The 23,727-nt window shown below is 45.1% G+C and overlaps 1 protein-coding gene across 1 annotated transcript; it reads left to right on the forward strand.

Annotated features, from left to right (window-relative positions):
• The first annotated feature begins 97 nt into the window (after positions 1 to 97).
• LOC142674689 (uncharacterized) lies at positions 98 to 23,349 on the forward strand. Its single transcript, XM_075847206.1, has 7 exons — positions 98 to 350; positions 14,363 to 14,517; positions 14,996 to 15,169; positions 15,254 to 15,377; positions 19,952 to 20,049; positions 20,214 to 20,328; positions 22,449 to 23,349. Exons 2-7 carry the CDS (start codon positions 14,395 to 14,397, stop codon positions 22,601 to 22,603), a joined length of 789 nt encoding a protein of 262 aa, XP_075703321.1. The 5' UTR covers positions 98 to 350; positions 14,363 to 14,394; the 3' UTR covers positions 22,604 to 23,349.
• The last annotated feature ends 378 nt before the right edge of the window (positions 23,350 to 23,727 follow it).

Below are 23,727 nucleotides of genomic sequence, written 5' to 3' on the forward strand. Positions count from 1 at the left end.
CCAGAACTCCGCCCCTCATGTCACGTGTTCTCGTCACAGGTCTTTCATACATCGATCAATCTTTCCACTTGTAAGCTACGCCCCTGATGCCGCGGTCACGTGATCTTGATATGGTCAGGTCTATCCGCCACGTCTTCTCCACTGATAAGCTCCGCCCCTCCTGCCCCGGTCACATGGGGGTGACGTCATCAGAGGGACTTCCGCTATTGCCGTGTACGAGGTGGAGAGCAGCGCTGGTCAGGTGTTCTCTTTGTTATCAGTCTGTATACAAATAAGTATCAATCATTGAGTGACCCCGCCCACTGAACTCCTAGCCGGGATTTAACCCCTCTAGTGCCGGCCTCTTTGGGGTAAGTAGTTATTTCTGGTCTTTGTAGAGGTCGGATGGTTTGCGGGACGAGTCGTGTTTTGTAATGACATAATATTCGGGACTTACAACTTATTCACTGACTTTTATACATTTCTTGTTAATGTCGTTCACCGTGCGGTTTAATGTTCACACGCAGCGAATGTTCCGCCTGTGATTGGCTGCAGGGGTCACATGACGCCTTCTTCTTTCACTGCACAGACACACAGCGTGTTCTCGCGCGATCACGCTGTGATGTCACTTCCTCCCACCAGCGCGTCGGACGAGAGAAGACACATCGGCTCCAGGCGTCCGAGATATGCTGCTGCAGATTCAACTGTACCCTCTCGGACGCCTGGAGCCGATGTGTCTCTTCTCGTCCGACGCGATGGTGAAGGAGCTGTGGGAGGAAGTGACGTCACAGCGTGATCCCGCGAGAACACGCCGTGTGTCTGTGCAGTGAAAGAAGCTGGGTGGGAGCGATGAGAAGAGTATGATGCTGATTGGTCACTGATTGGTCAGCGCCACACACTTCTATTTACAACGCCCAGTTGTCCATTGAAAAACTCATTTGCATAAATATAAAATTGCTCATAACTTGGGCAAAAATGATCGTTTTTCAAAAAACCCCTAAACGTTGCTGTTCTCTACATCGCAGCGCCGATCACGCAATAGGAGATGGGGTTATAATCTGGTGACGGCCTCTATAATCACCAGGACCGGTTCCGTTTTTTCCTCCGTCTTGTCAGATCTATAGCTTTGTTATTTGTCAGTCGATGGCGCGAGGATTAGATTCTCCGGGACGAGCTGTGGATTTTCATCACTTTTTACTACATTATTAATATATTTTTTTTATAGCGACCAATAATCCGCCATTGTGGTGTTTGTTATTATTGTGTTCGCCGTGCGGGTAAATAACGTTCTGTTGTATTTCTGACTCTCACGGACGCCGTTATTCCACTTATGTTTCTGGTTCTGGTTTTTTACGTTACTTTACAGAATATTTGGGAAAATCGTTTGTGGAGGTTTTTTTTTTTTATTTATAAATGAAAACTTTATTTGACTGTTTTTTCTAATAAAGTCATTCCTGTTCTGGGGGACGTGAACGAGTGATGATCAGATCGCCGGTACAATTCACTGTAATACTAATGTATCGCAATATATCGTGATTAATATTAAGGGGTTAATAGGAGCAGAAAGATGGCGGACCTTCATTACCCCCCAGGCTGCCATGACAACCATCTGCACCCCGTGATTACATCGGAGAAGCCGATGAGCGGATCACCCCCTCTTTCTTACAGCTTAGATTCCAGAAACACTATATTTTCCACGGCATCTAAGTAGTTAAATGTCTGGGATCGGCGATCTCCCTGATCCTGGCTGTTAGCGCGAGGTGTCCGCTATAATACACCCGCAGCGTGTGGAGCGGGCTCAGCCTGTAAACCCCTCCATACTTCTCCCCCCGCACCGTGACGTTCAGTGTTGTCATGGGGATGGCTGCTCTTGGACATGACTGAGGGATTGCTGGCGTCTTTCTTGTTAGGGAGTGTTCACACGCAGAGACCAGAAACGTCTGAGAATACCGAGATGTTTTCAGTCGAAAACAGCTCCTGATTTTCAGACGATTTTTTAACTCGCGTTTTTTGCGCCGTTTTTTACACCAGTTTTTGGAACTGTTTTTCGATAGTCAATGAAAAACGCCTCCAAAAACGTCCCAAGATGTGTCCTGCACTTCTTTTGACGAGCCGTCATTTTACGCGCCGTATTTTGACAGCGACGCGTAAAATGACACCTCGTGGGAACAGAACATCGGAATTCCCATTGAAAGCAATGGTCAGAAGTTTGTAGGCGCATTAGGGGCGTTGTCTGAAAACCGTGCGTGTGAACATACCCTTACAGTCTAAGAGGTTTATGAATTCACACCATTAACCCCTTCATGACTAGCTACATTTTTCTGTTTTTGCCTTTCAGCCGCCATAACTTTTTTCTTTTTCACTGACGTGGCTTTGTGAGGCCGTGTTTTATGCGAGAGAAATACTATTTTTGTTCCCCACAGTTTAAAATAATATTTTTTTTACGGCGTGAATATAGGAAAAAGCGATTCTCGCCATTGTTTTTCTACTTTATTTTTATCTCATTCACGTTTCACGCTAAATAACCGGTTAGATTAATTCTTCAGGTTATTGCGGTCGTGCAGATACCGAATATGTGTAGGTTTCTTGTTTTTATCTAGTGTAGGGGCAATAAAATGTATTTTATTCAAAATAATGACTTTTTGTTACTTTTTTTTATTTATTTATTTTTTATTCCCATTAACCCCTTCAGGACCAGACCCATTTTTTCAAATCTGACATATTTCACTTTATGTGGTAATAACTCCGGAATGCTTTTACCTATCAAAGCGATTCTGAGATTGTTTTCTCGTGACACATTGGACTTTATGATAGTGGAAAAATGTGGTCGATAAATTCAATATTTATCAGTGAAAAACACCAAAATTTTGTGAAAAATTAGCATTTTTCTAAATGTAAATGTATCTGCTTGTAAGACAGGAAGTTATACCACACAATTGTTGCTAATTAACATCCCCCATATGTCTACTTTAGATTGGCATCGTTTTTTGAACATCCTTTTATTTTTCTAGGACATCACAAGGCTTAGAACTTTAGCAGCAATTTCTCACATTTTCAAGAAAATTTCAAAAGGCTATTTTTACAGGGACCAGTTCAGTTGTGAAGCGGCTTTTAGGGCCTTATATATTAGAAACCGCCAAAAAGTCACCCCATTTTAAAATCTTCACCCCTCAAAGTATTCAAAACAGCATTTAGAAATCTTCTTAACACTTTAAATGTTTCACAGAAATTAAATCAACGTGGAGGTGACATTTTCAAATTTCATTTTTTTTTTGCAGAAATTCATTTTTAATCTATTTTTTCTGTAACACAGAAAGTTTTACCAGAGAAACGCAACTCAATATCTATTGCCCAGATTCTGCCGTTTTTAGAAATATCCCACATGTGGCCCTAGTGTGGTAATGGACTGAAGCACCGGCCTCAGAAGCAAAGGAGCACCTTGTAGATTTTGGGCCTCCTTTTTATTAGAAAATATTTTAGGCACCATGTCAGGTTTGAAGGGCTCTTTCGGTGCCAAAACAGTGGAAATACACCAAAAGTGACCCTATTTGGGAAACTAGACCCCTTGAGGAAATTATCTAGGGGTATAGTGAGCATTTTGACCCCGCAGGTTTTTTGCAGAAATTATTGGAAGTAGGCTGTGAAAATTAAAATCTACATTCTTTCAAAGAAAATGTAGGTTTAGCTAATTTTTTCTAATTTCCACAAGGACTAAAGGAGAAAAAGCACCGCAACATTTGTAAAGCAACTTCTCCCGAGTAAAACAATACCCCACATGTGGTAATAAACGGCTGTTTGGACACACGGCAGGGCTTAGAAGGGAAAGAGCGCCATTTGGCTTTTGGAGATCACATTTAGCAGCAATAGTTTGCGGAGGCCATGTCACATTTGCAAAGCCCCTAAGGGACCAAAACAGTGAAAACGCCAATTAAGTGACTCCATTGAGAAAACTACACCCCTTGAGGAATCCATCTAGGGGTGTAGTGAGCATTTTGACCCACAGGTGTTTCATAGATTTTATTAGAATTGGGCAGTGAAAATAAAAAAAATCCTTTTTCTTCAATAAGACATAGCTTTAGTTCCAAATTTTTAATTTTCTCAACAAATAAAGGAAAAAAAGAACCCCAACATTTGTAAAGCAACTTCTCTGGAGTACGGCAATACCCCACACGTGGTCATAAACTGCTGTTTAGACACACGGCAAGGCTCAGAAGGGAAGGAGCGCCATTTGCTTTTGGTGTACAGTTTTTGCTGCATTTGGTTTCTGGTCGCTATGTTGCATTTGCAAAGTCCCTGTGAAACCAAAACAGTGGATCCCCCCCAGAAGTGACCCCATTTTGGAAACAACACCCTCAAGGTATTCACCTAGGGGTGTAGTGAGCATGTTAACCCCACAGGTGTTTTGCAGAAATTCGTGTGCACACGATGTGGGAGAGTGAAAATAGAAATTTTTCCTTAGATACGCCAATATGTGGTGCCCGGCTTGTGCCACAATAACAAGACAGCTCTCAATTTTTATGCGGTGTTTCCCGGTTTTAGAAGCACCCTACGTGTGGCCCTAATCTTTTGCCTGGACATTCGACAGGGCTCAGGAGTGAAAGAGTACCATGTAAAATTGAGGCCTAATTTGGCGACATATAAAGTATTGGTTCACAATTGCAGAGGCTTTGATGTGAAATAAAAGAAACCCCTGAGAAGTGACCCCATTTTGGAAACTACACCCCTCAAGGAATTTATTAAGGGGTGTAGTGAGCATTTTCACCCCACGTGTCTTTTCCATAAATGATTGCGCTGCCGAAGGTAGAAATTAAAATTTTGCCCTAGATATGCCAATTCATTGTCAAATATGTTGTGCCACTGGGGACACACACCTCAAAAATTGTTAAAAGGGTTCTCCCGGGTATGGCGATGCCATATATGTGGACATAAACAGCTGTTTGGACATGCTGTAGGGCGCAGATCGGTGGGAGCGCCATTTGGCTTTTGGAGCGTGGAATTTGCTTGGTAATAGTTTTGTTTGGAGTATCACTGTTGTTTCCGTTTATAATGTGGGGCATATCTGAGCTGGGCAGAGTACATCAGGGGCATAGTCAGGTGGTATAATAATAAGGTAAAAAAAATAATAAAATGATCCATAGATGTGTGTTACGCTGTGATCGATCCTTTCTGCACAGGCCGGTGTCGCACTGATAACTGGCGTCCTTCCTTATCCCCCTTTTGGTCCACACTCTGCACCTTTGCAGTTTGGGGAATTTTGCCGGGAAAGTGTTGTCCTGGTATAATACGGACGCCCTCGCTTCCAGCGGATATGGTTGGGCCCTCCCCTTCCTGGTTCCCTAATTTTAGTGCCTTGATACATCGCCTTATGAAACAGAAGAAATGTTCCCCTCGGGCCGGCACAACTGGATATTTTTCTTTCCTGACTTATTGCAGCCTTAACTTATTTTATTTTTTCATAGACGTAGTGGTATGAGGGCTCTTTTTTTACAGGACGAGCTGTAGCTTTGATTGGTACCATATTGGGGTACATGCAACTTTTTGATCACTTGTTATCCTTTTTTTGGGAGGCAAGGTGACAAAAAAACTGCAATTCTGCCATAGCTTGTTTTTTTTTATACAGCGTCCACCATGCGTTATAAACTACATGTTACCTTTATTCTGTGGGTCAGTACGATTCCGGCAATAACTAATTTATAGAACTTTTTTATAACTTTTTGTACAATAAAATTACTTTTGGAAAGAGAATGTATTTCTTCTGTCGCGATGTTGTGAGAGCCATAACTTTTACATTTTTTCGTCGATGGAGCGGTGTGAGGTTTCTTTTTTGCGAGACCAGGTATAGATTTTATAGGTACCGTTTTTGGATACATGCGACTTTTTGATCACTTTTTATTTCAATTTTTGGAAGACGGTGACCAAAAAAACAGTAATTATGGCAGTGTTTTTGAGGGGTTTTTTTACGGCGTTCACTGCGCTTTATAAATAACATAATATTTTTATAGTTTAGGTTGTTACGGTCGCAGCGATACCAAATATGTATGGCTTTATTATTTTTTTCAATAATAAATGACTTAATAAGGGAAAAAGGGCGATTGTGTTTTATTTTATTACTTGAAACTTTTATTGTATGTTTTACAACTTTTATTTTTAGTTTTTTGACACTTTTTTTTTTAGTCCCACTAGGGGACTTGAATATCCAACTGTTTGTTTGATGTTCTAATACATTGCACTACCTATGTAGTGCAATGTATTGGAACTGTCAGTTGTTCACTGACAGCAAGCCGATGAGGCTCCGCCTCTAGGCAGGGCCTAATCAGCTTACGTAATGGCAGACAGGAGTCCATTGTTAGGGCTCCTGTTGCCATAGTAGCAGTCGCCAGCCTTGCCATCGCGTGGCAAGGCTGCCGATTTGCTACAAACCTCTAGGATGCAGCGATCACAATGGATCGCTGCATCGAAGGGGTTAATGCCAGGAATCGGAGCTAGCTCCGGTTCCCGGCGATAGATCGGGGTGTCCGCTGTAACATACAGCGGACACCCACTGCTGATGACACCGGCTCAGCTTCTGAGCTGGAAGCTGAGCCGGCGCCATCTTGCCGATGGTACCGGAAGCCTCCTGGGCCCCGCCGACGACGGGGCATAGGAGGATTCCGTTACAGGCTGATCGGGAGGTAAGTATTAGCCCTCCGATCGCCTTTGCAGCCACCGGCAACCCAGCGATCACGTTGCTGGGGTGCCGGTGGCTATAAACTCCTCACATGCTGCCATCTCTATTGAACGCAGCATGTGAGGGGTTAATCGGCCGGATCGGATGCTAGTTCCGGTCCTGGCCGATACCTCAGGATGACAGCTGTAATATACAGCAGTCACCCGGCGGTGATGTCGCTGGCTCAGCTCCAGCTTCATCTCCATCACGTACAGTTACGTGAAAAGGCGGTAAGCCACCAGCTTTAATCACGTAACTGTACGTGATTGGGCGGGAAGGGGTTAAGGGATATCTTTATTTAGATTTTTTTTTTTACTTGTAATGTATTAGCATAACCCTGTAACTAATACATTACACTGTCACTATGACACAGGCTTCTGATCGGGCAGCACATAGTGTGCCCGAACAGCAGGCAAACGGAACAGACAGCCCTGGGGTCCTTGGTAGGTCCCCAGGGCTGACTGCAGAGGGATTCCCTGGTGTTTGATCGCATCACCGGGTCTCAAAGAAGGGATTTCCCTTTGATCATGCCGCGGTCACGGACCGCGGCAATCAAAGGGTTAAACAGCTGGGGTTGGAATGTCCTGACCGCAAATGGGAAGACACTTTACAATAATGTTTCTAAACTCCTTATAAACTTCACGCTGAAAGACGTCGTAAAATATCATCATTTATAAGTCCGGACATTATTTTTGGGGCGATAAAAACTTCACCTTCCAAAATGTTTTATTATGATTTTTTTTTTTCTCTGTACACAATTGAAATTGACAACTCCTCATTACTCCACAATCTCCAGGTGAGGAGGGTCTTACAAGGAGCCCCCTCCCAAACACTTGGGTGTCTCAGTCACTATTGACCGCAGCATTGAAGAGGTTCAATGGCCGTAATCGCAGTTCTTCTAGCTTTCCGGCCTTTGCAGCAAGGTGTCTGGTCTTCCCTATGTCATGTGACTGAGTCCTGAGCGGTAAATGTCCTGTGCAGGAAGGGGTTAAATGAGTAAAATACAAGTTTATACTGAATCTTATCCCACAAAACAATGTTTCTCGTTAAAGTATTCACTGGGGACACAGTACCATGGGTAGAGGCCGCTGTCACTAGGAAACTAGGTAAATATAAAAATAATATTTGGCTCCGCTGTACCCTCTGCTGAGCACCCCGCTCCTCAGTTTTAGCCTAGTGTCTGTAGGAGGCAGACATTTTGCTAGATATTTTATTTTTATTTTGTTTTCAGGTTCAGGGTACGAGTCCCTCGTGTGTTCCACTTGGTGACTTCCCTGCGGGCGCTGAGCGGTAGGGATGCCCACCCTTTCCGTGAATGCCCGGCATTTTGGCGGATGCTATTTCCACATCGGTGAATCCCCACCCCTCTGTTGGATGTTACCGCTCTGGTCACCCAGTTCCCTATTAGCGCCCTCGACGGTTGAGGATGCCGGACAGCCGCACTATTTGTGTGCGTTTTCCTATAGGGTGACAGGCTGCGCCTGAAGATGACTGACAGGTAAGTTCTCCTGCCGCCATTGGGAGCCTCTTTGGTGGGGGAGCATTCAGACTATGTCAGCAGGCTTTGCGGCATTATATATAGAGGGTTGTTTTTTTCTCGGATGTTGTGTCCTTACTAATGAGGTCTCTATCTAACACATGTGCTGGCAGACATACTTAGGCATTATCTTCTACTTTTTACTACAAGCCACGGCGTTCCACGGACTGCGCCATTGGTTCTCTGCTAGGTTGCAAGCTGGCCGCGCCCCTTGCACTACCGCCGGCTCTCCTCCCCGCCCCACTGTGTTCCTGCACCATTTTCCCGTTTTGATTGCTCACCAAGCAGGACCTGAGTCACATGCCTGCCCTGTACAATCGGCACGGCGCAGGTTTTTGGATGGAGGAGAGGGGTAATTCTGTTCTCGTCAGATAATTCTTAACATTAGTGAACGCCATAGTACACCTGAGCGGTATACAGAAGTCATACAGCGCTGGAAGCATTCCTGCTGCACGGGGGACCCAGCACCTACGGGGTCTGGTAGGATAGCCATTGGCTATGGTGTTTTTTTGTAAAATGCTCATAATATGTCATCAAAGGGAAAAGCTACTAAGACCCCCAACACCCCCACTATTGTTACGCACCTTGTGTGTTCGCGGTACAGTACTAAGTTTCCATGCGAGCAGGCTGACCCAGTCTGTGTTCAGTGCACTCCACCTAAAGCATCACAGGACTCCCCATCTCGCATGGTTAATGAGCATATTGCCCCCCAATGGGCGGCTTCGCTCACCCAGGAGGTAGATAAACTCGCCCGTCTTTCTCAGGCCATGGCGGATGCCTTACAACGCCTTCCTCAGCAGTTAGCGTCCCAATTGTCTGATCCCTCTCAGGCACCACAGTCCATTTAGGCCCCCAGACGTTCTTCCCTGGATTGCACTCGTTCTAGTTCTCCCAGTGCATCCCGAAAGCGGGCCCGGAAATCAAAACCGTATCATTCTTCCTCTGTTTCCTCTTTGGACAAAAATGCTACAGGCGTCCTCCATTCTTTTCATTCAAGAGCTATATCTGAACCAACTTCTTCTTTGAGTTATTGCAGCTCCACAGGCAACCCCCTCTGGTCTTTCCAGATCACAAGGGTTTTGACATTGTTTTCTGATTCATGGAAACACTTTGACCGGTCTATGCATCTGTACAACAGTGCAGACTATATGTTTCCTTTCTCTGATGAGTGTATTGCCAAATGGTCAGCTCACCCCAAGGTAGATGCTACAATGGCCCGGCTTTATGAAAATACTACCTTTCCGTTTGCAGATGCTTCCGCCTTAAAGGTTCATGTTGATGCTGAAGTGGAGTCTATGGCTAAAGCCACTTTCAGCATGGTCGCAGCTTCAGTCAGACTCCCTTTTGCAGCATATTTGTTTAGCATGGCTAGTATTGGACTAATACTCAACTACAGGACACAATTGATTCGGGGGACTCCCAAGTGGATAATTCCCTGCTAGCTGCAGAGCTTTTGCAGATGTCTAAATGCATCTGTGATCTCCCTGTCTAAGCTGCCCAAAGGTCGGCTAAGGCCTTGGCTAATGCGGTAGCTGTCCGCTGGGCCATTTGGACTAGGAACTGGGATACTGACAGTGCCTCTAGGAAGTGACCCTATGAAGGACGAAAACCTTCCGTTTGCCCAGGATCTCCTTTATGGACATGGCCTGGTCGAACTCATTTCTGAGGCTACAGGAAGAAGGAGCACTTTACTTCAACAATGTTGTCAAAGACGACGCCCAGTTCCCTCAGTCAGCAGAGAAAGATGATTTCGTTCATTTTGGTACTCGGCCCCACGTCAGAGGCAGAACTCCCTTCCGAACGCACAGACATTTTTTCCGGTGTAGAAACTCCTGGCAGCCTTGCAACAGACCCGCTAGACCTGCTCCGGCACAGTGGGCTACCACATACTTAAAATTTGCCCTCATCTGAGCTGCTCCATCGTATTGGGGGACGGCTGCTCTTCTTCCAGGAGCCATGGCTCGAAGACATTGAATACGCCTGTGTGCGGGAGGTTGTCGACAGGCTACAAAATACAGTTTTCTTCTCGCCCTCCTCGGCGTTTTTTCCTGTCAACGCCCCCTCGGTGCCCCTCCAGGGCCCAAGCTTTTTCTCAAGCCATTCAAAGCATCCTCCATCAAGGAGCAATTGTCCCAGTATGAACTCCAGAACTGTTCAAAGGGTTTTATTCCATCCCTTATTAGAGTACAAAAGAAGGACGGATCTCTTCGACCCATTTTGGATGTAAAACGTCTCAATCGATATTTGAAGATTCAAATGTTTTGCGTGGAGTCTCTTCGATTGGTAGTCGCTTCCTTGGAGGTCGACGAGTTCCTGTCCTCAACAGATATCAGGGATACTTCTCTTCATGTTCCCATTGTTCAAGTACATCAGCGTTTCTTGCACTTTGCAGTAGGTTCAGAGCTTTTCCAGTTTATGGCCTTCCCCTTTGGGCTGGCCATGGCTCCAAGGGTCTTCACCAATGTCATGGCGGCGCCCATGGCTTTTCCCAGATCCAGGGGGATAGCGGTTATCCCATATTTGGCCGATCTTCTGGTGAAGGCACCTTTCAAACAGGACAGTGACAGTACTCCACAGGAATGCTCCATTCGCTTCATGAAAGTCTTGGGGACTTCATGGCAGTCCCATTTGCTAAATTTTACTCCCGATCTCTAGCTGGCTATTCTATTTAGTTGGGACAAGTCTCCGGAGTCCTTGGTTCTGATGATTCGTCTGCCCCCTTCAGTCAAGGAGGAGCTGCTGTGGTGGATGTCTTTCCCAGGCATCTTTCAGGAAAAACCCAACAACTATCAACTGGCAAGTCATCACAACGGATGGAAGTTTGTCTGGATGGGGGGGGGGGGGTTTCTTTGGCTGCCTCACAGTCCAGGGCATCTGATCCGATTCGGAAGCTCCGCTACAGATCAACATGAAGTCTCGTCTCCAGACTCTTCCAGTGCGGATACAGACAGACCACTCTACAGCAGTGGCTTACCTCAATCATCACGGAGGTACAGGAAAGAGGACTCTATGGAAGAAAACCCCTAAGATCCTTCACTGAACGGAACAAAATGTCCCAGAAATCTCAGCGGTGCACATCTGTCACGCCTCGTGGGGAATGTGAACTCACTGGGCCGGTCCGCTGTTGCGGAGTAGCAGCTGGCCAAACAAGGGTCAATGATAGTGTTTAGGACTAGAGTACCTGAATAGAAGACTTGACACGGACACTTGACTTGACTTCACCAGTCATTTCAAACACTTGACTTGACTTGGACACAGATACTGGATACAGGAAAATAGAATACAGCTAATTAACCATTTGCTAGACAAACATGGGTTGACACAACATTGTTCTGGCAAGGAATGAATGGGCAGAGTCCCTTTTTTAGTTCCTAGTATGCTGGGATAGGTTGGGGAGATTTTCCCGGTGCACGTGCTGGCCCTTTAAGGCCAGGAGCGAGCTAGTGCACCTTTATGAGCAGCAGTGACAGAGGCCAGAACACCCCGGCATCCCCGGAAAGGAGGTGGAGGATGCCGGCACGGAGGTGATAGAAGCTGGCGCCCGCCCGGGGAAGTAGGACGGTGACGATCGGCGGCTGCAACCATTACAACATTCCAGGAGTAGACAACTGGAAGGCGGAATGCCTGGATCCCAGAGAATGATCTCTTCATCCAGAGATTTTCAGCGCATTTGCATTCGGTGGGGTTTCCCAGACGTGGATCTCTTCGCCTCTCACCTTAATCACAAGTGCCCGGACTACGTCACCAGAACCAGGGATTCCAGGGCCATAGGAGCCGACGCTCTGGTTCTACCCTGGTCATCCTTCAACCTCCTTTATCTTTTTCCTCCCCTTCTACTCCTGCATCGAGTGCTGAAAAGGGTCAAGGACGCAGCAATCCCAGCCATTATAGTGGCCCCAGACTGGCCTCGCAGGGCTTGGTATGCGGATCTCATGCTCATGTTAGCAGATGCCCCATGGCCGCTTCCTCAGCGTCACAACCTCTTTTCCAGAGGTCCAATGTTCCACTCTGTTTTATCTCGGCTGCTTTTGACGGCTGTGCTATTGAATTTGCGATTTTGAAGTTCAAAGGTTTCTCTGATCCGGTCATTCAAACCATGATTAAGGCCCAGAAGACTCAATCCCAAAGAATTTACCATCGCGATTGGTTGGCTTATTTTAGATGTGTGAATCCCATCAGCTCCACCCCCTCCATTTTTCCATCTCACAAATTTTGGCCTGCTTCCACGTTGGCTTGGCTCATGGACTTAGATTGGCTACTATATAAAGGGGCAGGTTTCAGCCCTATCTATTTTTTTTCCAACACTTAATGACTTTACGCGCTCCAATTAAGACTTTTTTGCAGGGAGTCACACATTGTGCTCCTTCTTATCCATCTCCTCTCGAATCATGGGATCACAATCTGGTCCTTGACGCTCTCCAGGCTGCACCCATCGAACCTTTGTGGGAAGTTTCTCTCAGGATCTTATTTTGGAAGGTAGTTCTCTTTGTGGCGATCACCTCTATCCGTAGAGTTTATGAGCTGGCAGCCTTGTCCCTCAAACCTCCGTTTACGTTTTTTCATAGGGTCAAGGTCGTGCTACGTCCATTTCCATCTTTCCTTCCTAAGGTGGCTTCCTCCTTCCAACTTAATGAGGACATTGTCTTTCCTTTGTTTTGTTCTAAACGTTCTCATCCACGTGAACGTGTCTAACATTGCATGGATGTCGTCACAGCCACTCGGGTCCACATTGCTATGAAGTCCTTCCGAAAGTCGGACTCCCTATTTGTTGTTCCTAAGGGCCCTCATAAGATTGGCCCAGCTTTAAAGGCCACCTTTGCTAGCTGGATCTGGTTGGCCGTTAAAAGTGCCTACTTTGCTAAGGGTTTATAACCTCCCTTCCGGGTCACTGCTCATTCTACCAGGGCAGTTGGGGCCTCCTGGGAGGTGTTTTATCATGTTTTTGTCCTTCAGGTTCGTAAAGCTGTCACCTGGTCCTCGTTACATATTTTTCTGAGGTTTTACTGGATCCATTCTTTGGCCTCTGCCGATGCCAGTTTGGGTCGGATGGTGTTGCAAACAGCCATTGTTTAGGCTGCTCGCATGGCTATGATTCTTTTTTCCGACCCTAATGGACTACTTTAGGATGTCCAATGGTACTGTGTTCCCCAGTGAGTACTTTAACGAGAAAACAGGATTTTTGTACTTACCAGTAAAATCTCTTTCTCGTTAAATTCACTGGGGGACACAGGTTCCGCCCTATTTTTTTACTGTTATGTTTTTGGGCTTCTTGAGATTGCCTTTCTCATGGAATACATATTGTGTTAAATCTTCTCTGCTCCTCTACTGCTCTTGGTACAAGAGGAGCTGAGTGTTCAACAGAGGTTATAGCCCACTGGGTGGAGCCACACTTTTTTTCATATTTACCTAGTATCAGTCTCCTAGTGACTGCGGCTTATACCCATGATACTGTGTCTCCCAGTGAATTCAACGAGAAAAAGATTTTACTGGTAAGTACAAAAATTCTGTTATCAATCTGCTCAACTCCTCCTGCGCCATAACATAAGAGATCACACTGCATGTTCCATTTATTTATAATGTCACCTCAGCTGCTGCAGAACCTCAAAGTTCATATCAATCACTGACTGCATAGTGTATCATGTCTTGTGAGATGCGAGCAATGTCTCCCCAGTATCCGCCATGTGTCAAGTTGTAAGGAGTCAGGTCTTCATTGTGTGGGGAAATGTCTTCATTTTACTTTTCTAAGCTGCAAATTCTCACCTAAGAGAGATGCCATAAATGTCTGATAACTGGGGTCCCACCTGTATGTGGAGAACGGGGTACCCCAAATAGCCTGGTGAGGTGATGACTGCATCCATGTGGAGAAATGACCACACATGTGCAGGACTCTCTCCATTCACTTGTATAGGAGTTCCAGAAACAGCCGAGCACGGCCAGAGGTCGGAGCCGCATCTATCAGACATTTCTGGCATATCCTGGGGAGAAATTTCCGTGTTGGGCATACACATTTTAATCCATGTGGTGACGGCTCTGAGAAAATGTTTCTCTCAATGATCAGTAAGTGAGGTTCTTGTTTTTTCTTTTTTTATACATGATGTTGTCTCCTGCATGATTTTCCATCTTCTCCTCTCCTCATAAAGACATCTGCAGTACTAGATCCTCCAGTTTCCCCATGTTCTCCTCTACAACGTTCTTTCTCCTGAAAGACCCACCAAGGATGGACAAGGACAGGCATGAGATGAGCAGAAGAATATTAAACTTCACCTTGGACATCATCTACCTGCTGAGCGGAGAGGTAAACTTTTCTACATGATAGAACAAGTCACACATAGTGAAGGGACAATACATAATAGGTAGAATCCAGTGTCCTGTATAACAGCGTCCAGACCTTCCAAGTGATGTCAAGCCAACAGCAGAAAAGCTGAAGATCAGCCACCAATATGGTCAGTTATGTGTCATGTCACCAGTGAAGCAATAGTAATGTTGTAGAGCAATGAGAATGACAAGGAACCAGTAGGATCAGGATGACCTCTATATAGAAACGTAGAAGATGACTGCAGGAGGAGAGCACATGGTCCATCTTGTACCCCTAATATTATTTCCTTTTTAGTTTTGGCCTTGTTCTAATTTCTCAATGTCTTTTTGTAGGTGAGGTCTCCAGTATTACAGATGTGGGGTCACTAGAGCTCTATACAACGGGGTCACAATCTCCCTCTTTCTACTGAGGGGGCAATACTGTGTTCAGTTCTCTAAGTGTCTCTCTCCATACACAGGAGTACACAATAGTGAAGAAGACATCGGGTGACCGTACGACTCCCATCATCCATGAGTCAGGAGGATGGAGCAGTAGTCAGAGCCCCATCACAGAGCCTCCCCCTCACTCCCGGATACATGAGAAGAAGATCTTAGAACTTATCTACAAGATGACGGAGCTGCTGACTGGAGAGGTGACACTGCTGGGAATGCTGGGAAATTCTACAGTAACAGCACTGGAGGTGTCTGGGTAATGACTGTATCATTGTGTATGTCAGGTTCCTATAAGGTGTCAGGATGTCACTGTCTATTTCTCCATGGAGGAGTGGGAGTATCTAGAAGGACACAAGGATCTGTACGAGGAGGTTATGATGGAGAACTACCGGCCGCGCACATCACAAGGTAAGAAGATATAGATATATATATATATGTTTGGCATTACTGTGGACACAGGCTGGACTAGCGGCCATGTTGAAGCCATGTTGAGAACACCTGCTGTAAATCTGTGATGTGGGGGCCATAACATTACACATCTGTGCACATTTGTGGGGAGGGTAATTCATCACGTGTGTCTTCTCCTTCCAGGGTGGGACTGGCCCACACGTCATGATGTCATCTCATTTAGACCACGCCCACATTTTAACCCCTTCCCGCCACAGCCAGTTTTTCAGATTTTTATTTTTTTCTCCCCACTTTCCAAAAGCCATAACTTTTTAATTTTTTTGTCGATTGAAGCGGCATAAGGGAATATATTTTGCGGGACAAGTTGTAGTTTTTAATAAAACCATTTTGGGGTACTTGCGAGGTTTTAATCACTTTTTATTCCATTTTGTTATTTTTATTTTTTTTAAATAACATTTTATTGAGGTTTTAGAGAGAGGCAATATGTGAGTTACAATATGCATAAGAGCCACACTACATACAATATACGTATGGCTTTTGAAAAAGCCATCTACGCGAAACACGCGTCGGGGTCTCTCCGTACTCGGGAAGATACTGAACTGCAGGAACCACATGGGTTAGTAACACTTTATTCTGTGCTTTACATATTTTACTTGCTCCTTTCTTGTGGCGATAATACTCTGGGAAGACTTGTCTGCTTTGTGGGGATTCTCTGTGAGCACTTTTTGCTCTGATTGAAATCCACTCACAATGTTTACCTTCGATAGCTCTGTGACTCTGGCTGTATGCATGATGTTATTTACTTAAATTTACATACCCTGACCTTTATGCATAGTGCTACTTTATTGTATTTTCTGCCCTAGTCCTAGTCGGTATTTTATTATCTGTCAGATAAGCTTTTTCTTCCTGCAACTGCCAATATAAGGAGTGTTTCCTTTAGGTTCATCCTCACCACTTGGGAGGTGTACAGTCTTCAGATTTGTAGTCTTTTTTAACTCTATGTATTTTGTATTGTCCAATAAAACTTATTTTTCTATGCCATTGGCAAACTTTATTACAATAGTGCATGACTCCTTCTGTTCCTAGTGTTTTTCATACAATATACGGGTAATTGTTAGAATTCACAATAAGAAGAATCGTATGTACAATTCGTTATCTCAATATTAAACAGACCAAATCATACAAACAGAACATTAAAGAAGTATGAGCATCTTGTTGTATGTTCTCACCACATGCACCCAACGTCAAGGGGGAGGGGGTAGAGAAGGAGGCAATAGAGAAGGAGGGAAAATAAACGCTCAAGGAGAGAGGTCTCCAAGAACATCAGGCCTTGTGGGAATGTTTAGAAAGTATTCCCAAACTAGAATATCAATCAACATTATCCAACACAGAGGGGGGGGGGGTGGGTTCTGCACCCCAGAGGTGTTGAAAGGAGTAATTTTTGCAGAATTCAAACCAGGGTGCCCAGATAATTTGGTACTTGGAATGAGAGTGCTACTCAGGGTGCCAAAGCTCCCCCATTCTCACAAGCTGGGCTCCCTTCCTAAGCCAATGGTGGCGCAACCTCGGTCTTCCAATACAACGGAAGTAGAGATTTGGCCTCCGCGAAGAGCTGTAACCATAGCTCCTTGGGGGCCACCCCAGGGAATGTTGGCCACAGGTTTAGGAACACTACACAAGGGGTAATAACAATAGAGGAATGAGTTATGGTGTTGAGGACATTTTGTATCTGGACCAAAAGGGGGAGATTTTCTCACACTCCCACCACAAGTGTAGATATATTCCCGAGTCTTTATGACACCTCCAACAGTCTGGGGAGATGTTGTTACACATTTTATGCAATACCCAGGGAGCCTTGTACCACCTAGAGGTCAGTTTGTATGAGGATTCTTGCAAATTAATACATCTTGAGGTCCCAAGGGAGTTTCGAAAAACCTCCTTGGTGTCGTCGTCAGAAAAAGTAGTCTTAAGTTCCAACTCCCAAGCTTTAAGATAGGAGGGCTGTATTGTTGAATTCATCTTAATGAGATTATTATAGTATAGTGTAATAAGCTTCTTAGGTGGTTGTCGAAGGAGGAGGGTTGCTTCCAACCAGGATAACAGGCGGTCTATTGGTCGCTGCCTAAACGCTCCCAGGTAACACCTTTTAAGGTGAGTGTAAGTGAGAAAATTGACAGACGAGAAACCAGGTTGAGACCGCAATTCAGGGAGGGTAGGAACAGTAGCTTACCTGCAAACGCCGATGCTGCTGCAGAATCAACTGTAGCCTCCTGGCGCCGATGTGTCCTCGCTCGTCCGACACGATGCAGGACCTGGGGCAGGAAGTGAGTGACGACACAGCGTGATCTCTCGAGAACACGCTGTGTCTGCACTGCCAGAAGCTGGGCGTTCTGAAGAGAAGTGGATGATACTTCTATACACAACACCCAGCTAGTAAAAGAAGTAAACACGCCCAGATGTAACGCACATAATACACGCCCAGTTGGACTTTAGCAAGCCTCATTTGCATAAATACAAAAATGGTCATAATTTGGCCAAAAATGCTCGTTTTTAAAAAATAAAAACGTTACTCTTATCTACATTGCAGCGCCGATCTGCTGCAATAACAGATAGGGGTTGCAAAATCTGGTGACAGAGCCTCTTTAACAAAACCCGTCTTCTCTGGGTCAATCAGGAATGGGAGTGTAATGTCGGGATAGGGAGACAGACAGGTGAGCCCTAATCTACCCGCCACTCAGTTCCTGCTTACTTGCACGGCACGTCCTAGGCGACGGCGTACAACTGGGCGACGGTCCCTACGCTCAATATGTGCACGACAGACAAACAGACAAGGGTACACAGAAGCTAAGGGAAATGGGGCAGTTGCCCACGGCAACACCGTGAGCAACAAGAGTAGTGAACGAGCCGAGTCAAACCAGGAGTGTACGAGGTACCAAATGCAGAGCAGGAGCGTAGTCAGTAAAGCCAGGGTCGATAAGAAGCAGAGGTCAATAGTAATAGCAGGGGCTGCAGAGCCAGTAAACATGAAAGAATCACAGGCAAAGACAAGCAGGAAATTAAGGTATAAATAGACCGAGGGCAGGAGCTAGAACCGTCTGGCCAGGCTGTGATAGGTTCTCCCACTCCTAAGCCTACCAGCCTGAGTGGTAGCAGATCCAATCACTCTATCAGACCTAGGAGCAGGTGCAGACTGATTAACCACGGGCGCCGTGTCTGGCAGATCCTTTACAGGGAGTAAGGATTGCATCCTGTTAGCTATGGTTTTGGCATATAATTTAACATCCACATTCAAAAGTGATATAGGGCAATAACTACCGCATAGCGACGGGTCTTTACCCTCTTTTGGTAATACCGAAATATGTGCTTCGAGCGCTGAAGGAGAGAAATGTTGAGAAGCGTTAAGAGAGTTACATACTCTGAGGCAGAATGTCAGCAGGACGTCTCCAAACTGTTTATAGTATGAGGCTGGAAGGCCGTCAAGACCTGGGTACTTACTAGAGGGCATACTGGAGAGCGCATCACGGATTTCTTTAAGTGTAAAAGGGGATTCTAGTTGGGCTTTTTTCGTAGCAGTTAAGGTACGAAGAGAAAGGGAGTCTAGGAAAGACTCAATTATCTCAGTTCTGTCCGCAAGGTCCTTGGGCGTCTCCCCAGGACATAGGTCATACAGTGTTTGATAGAAGGAGCAAAACTCAGCAACAATGTCATTGGTGTCCTCAAGAACAGCTCCAGTAGGAGACTGGATTTTGGAGATATAGTTCTGCTTTCTTCTCTTTTTAGCTAAGTAAGCCATGAGTTTGCTCCCCTTATCGCCATGCATGTAGTGTTTGTGAGTAGCAGAGGTATATGCCTTTGCCGTGCGCAAATTCAAACATTGTTTGAGTCTTTCTCTGTATAGATAGCGCCACACACACACACCCCCTGTAAAGAGCACCACACAGCCCTCCCCCTCTTGTATAAAGTGCCATACCCCCTTGTATATAATTCCACACAGACCCTACCTTGTATATACTGCCACACAGCACGCCCTTGTATATAGTGCCAAACTTCCCCCCTCTTGTAAATAGTGCCACACAGCCACTCCTCTTGTAAATAGTGCCACATAGCCTTATATTGTACTTACCTTTCCTCTTTCCCGCAACGGACAGAGCGCTGCACAGCCTTGCGGGCAGGACCGCTTGCGCAGACCACCGTTATGCAGTGACGTTATCATGCCAGCCTGTGAAGTGGGTTTTCCCAACGCATTATAGGCTGCATTATTTGTATCTGCATCCTGAGGACGCAGATGCAAGTGAATATAGCTGTCGCTAGCGCCGGGTCCGCCCTCCGGTGCTAGCGACACCACCGGCATGATCTGCCACTGCATCCACCCACCGGCCGTGACAGTGCGCGGAATTAGTGTTAGTTTAGTGAGCACAGCCACGCACTTTATAGGGAACAGTGGTGGGGACACAAATACTATCATTAATTTACGCTCTAAAAGTAAACATGTAATTGCAGGTCTTGAGGGAAGTGTCTGATATATAGACAGATCTACAATGGTCATGTATTCATTCACTGTGTGTTTGCTACAGATGGATCTAGTAGGAGAAATCCACCAGAGAGATGTCCCAGTCCTCTGGATTCCCAGGACTCTCCAGAGGAAAATCGCAATGTCCCAGAGAATCATCAGGTAGATGAAGCTGAGTCCTATACCAGATCTATATAGGGGGGTGTGGAGCTTTTGGGTCTTGCGATCATAAATGTGGTCATAGATTTTGGTGGTTTCTTATGTTGATGTGTTAGATTCTTCGCACTCTGCTGTATTGTACTGAATTGTTACATATGTGAAATCAGGGGGAAGATCTGACTAATATTAAAGCGGAGGATGAAGCCGAAATAGAGCGGGCGAGGGGCGATCAACCGTGTAAGAGTGAAGTTGAGGAGGAAATTCCAGGAGGTGTTACCACAGGTAAGTAATAATTAATTCATAAAGTGACTTCAGCGAAAAGCTGAACCGAACACTAAAGTTAGTAGAAGATGGATGCGCATAAATGGAGTGGATGGCAGATGAATAGCATGAAAGCAGTTAGAGGATCTGTCACTAGTTTATTAATTCCCTATCTCCTAACAGTGTAATGTTTTCTATAGGACACTATCCAATCGTCATACAGCTTCTACCCCTTCCCGGCCCAGCAACACAGTGTGATCATATAGTATACAGCTTCCATTCCCGACTGTATTTAAATGGCAATATCTCCGATTGTGTCACAGCTAGAACTGCAATTCTGGTGTCATATGAAACATTAGAATCTCATCTTTCATATACCACTGTTATAGGTGGTCCACAGCCCGAGATGTGGCTGTTTAAAGTGATCCCCCTACCCTCCAGCTTCATTCTCTCATTCTGTGTGAAGCAGCTTCGTGCTGATAGGACAGCGTCAGAGGCTGTGAGGTAGCTTCACGAAAAGAGAATCGCTGCTGTTGATACCCACTTGTCTAATAAAGGCTCATTTACATATTTAGAAAAAAGCTCATAACTTTTAAAGTAATAAACGCACAATTTTCACTAGCATTGTCAGTGTGACCGCGCCTATTAGATTAGCTAGGAGATAGGGCATTACTAAACTAGTGAGAGAGCCTCTTTAACAGATGAATAGACAGTGGGAAAGAATTAACAGCACTAACTGACCCTATCTGAATACTATCCCACAGCAGGGAAAGACAACACCTTGGCAGCAGATCAAATGCACAGGAAAGGCAAACAAACCAGGGGAACTACTGATACCAAGATACACATAAAAGCCACTTTACAAAAACTAGATCTCTCAGAAGACCAACAGGTCTCACACTTCAAACAAACACATATACATAGACAAGAAAAACATCACCAACTAGAATCTGTAAAGAATTTAGCACATGAGAGAAACAGTATAACCAGTACATGAGTAATCCAGGCCTGAAGTATATACTAGCCCCCAGAAAAGTACTCTGCCCTAATTAACCAGGCAAAGCTAAATGATGACCAAATCCAGACACAGATCAAGGGCATTGTCTAGCAACGCCCAAACATAGAGATAACAGAAATCATTGATTAGCAGCAGTCCTGCTGCTAATCGTAACATTACCAAGCCCTTCAAAGAGGGCTGATGATCCCTTAAAGGAACAGTGTCACCACAATTTTTTTTTTCATATCAGTTTAATGTTAGTGTTTTATTAAAAACGTTTTTATTTATTTGTGTGTTTGTGTGTTACTTTTTTCTATTTTTTCACTTTTCCCTATGGGGGCTGCCATTTTTTTTTCCATTTCTGTATGTGTCGATTAACGACACATACAGACATGGAATACGGCAGCCACAGTCCCATAGGGACTGCGAACGGGGCCCGTCCCATCCACTTCTGTGTACGCCGTCTGTGTTTGAACTGCGCATGCGCCGCTCCCACACAGTCCAATTTGAAATGCGCGCCGTCCGGCGCCGTTTTCCTGTGAACCGGAAGTCGCGGCCAGACAGTAAGATTACTACTTCTGGACTTGTGCACTTGGACCAGCGGCAGCAGACGGAGCGGACGGGCCGGAGGGAGCCGCGGCGGCAGGAGCAGGTAAGAGATTTCTATGTATGTTCGTGTTTGTGTGTGTTTACTACTGTATGTAAACCTACTACACTGTGTGTTAGCTCAAAAAATGGCGACACACAGTGTAGAAGGTTAGACCGTTCAATCCCCTCGTTTATCCCGGCACTAGCCAGGATAAAGGAGGGGGGATTCTCAGAGCTCACTAGAGCGAGTGCTTTTTTCCCAATTTTGCAGCAAAAAAAAGCTAGAAGAAGGGAGGGGGGATTGTGTGACGATACTAGAGAGAGTGTGTCTACCCCAAATTTGCAGCATAAAGCAATGAGGTTGCTTTACCACATTGACCATGCTGCAATTTTGGGAACTGCTCCCTCTAGTGCCCAGCACATGGAAATGTTATAAATTAGAATCTAATTTATAATATTTCCTGACTTGTGAAACATTTTAAAAATTAAAACAATGTGTAATCACTTAAATAATAATTGTTTAACTAAAAAAATCTATCAGAATGGATGTTTCTAGCTGTTCCCAGGACTTTTCCTCTGGGCCGTTACCCCGTAAATCAACAAGGTAATGGAGTTGTCTGCCACGCCATTCAAAATGAAGGATCCTCTGGACCACAAACTCAGGCTGACAACGGACCAAAACAGGAGGAGTTCTACGGATCGCCCTTCTGAAAGTATACACAGGCCTAAAAAGAGAACAATGAAAAGTCCTGGGCATTCTCATGCTTTGTTGTAAATTCACCATTAAGGAAACTGGATTAATTTGTCTTAAAATCTTAAAACGACCAATAAATCTAGATTCAACTTGCCACATGGTTGTCTTAAACTGATGTTTTTGATGGACAACCACACTCTATTTCCCACTTTGAACTTATGTGGCCTGCGGTGGCGATCAAACTTGCATTTAGCACGAAGGGCAGCTGAGCCCAAAGCCCCATGGACCTTACTCCAGTTTTACTTCAACATCTTAATCCTCAGTCTGAGCAATGGAATGTCAAAACCCGCACTGACGGTAAATGAAGATGCCTATGGGTGAAAACCATAGTTACAGAAAAATGGAGAGACATTAGTGGATGCATGACACAAATTGTTACAAACAAATTGCCCATGGCAAAAACTGGACCCAATCATCATGTAAATCTGAAACAACACCGGAGATAGTGCTCTAATGTCTGGTTCACTATCTGTCTGACCATTGGTCTGTGGATGATAGGTGGCGGAGGACCCAAATCAATACCTACATTTGCACAAAGGCCTTCCAAAATTGAGTCACAAACTGTGAACCCATGTCAGATACAATATTATCAGATACAATATTTTCAGGAATACTATGAAGTCTCACCACTAGTTGAACAAAGTGAGTAGCCAGCTTATCAGCAGAGGACAAGCCAGACAAGGGTATAAAATGGGCCATTTTACTGAACCGGTCTACAACAACCTATTTGGTATCTCTCCCCCCGGATCTGGTCACCTTGAAAATAAAGTCCATGGATATGTGTGTCCATGGTTTCCTGGGAGTTGGCAAAGGTTCTAACTGACCAAAAGGTAATGCTGTAGATGTCTTATTGCGAGCACAGATGTCACATTCCACAGCAAACCTTTCTACATCTCTCCGCATATCTGGCCACCAAACTGATTGAGACATGGTCTTGCACATCTTAGTGATACCTGAAAGACCCGCCAACTTACTGCCATGAATCTCTAAAAGAACAGCAGGTCTAAGGTCACTAGGAAAAAAAAAAGCGTTGGGCGGGTTTCTCTGGAGGTTCCTGAGATTGAGCCTGCAAGAGTAAATC

Source organism: Rhinoderma darwinii, assembly GCF_050947455.1.
Source record: "Rhinoderma darwinii isolate aRhiDar2 chromosome 1 unlocalized genomic scaffold, aRhiDar2.hap1 SUPER_1_unloc_8, whole genome shotgun sequence".
Lineage (NCBI taxonomy): Eukaryota > Metazoa > Chordata > Amphibia > Anura > Rhinodermatidae > Rhinoderma > Rhinoderma darwinii.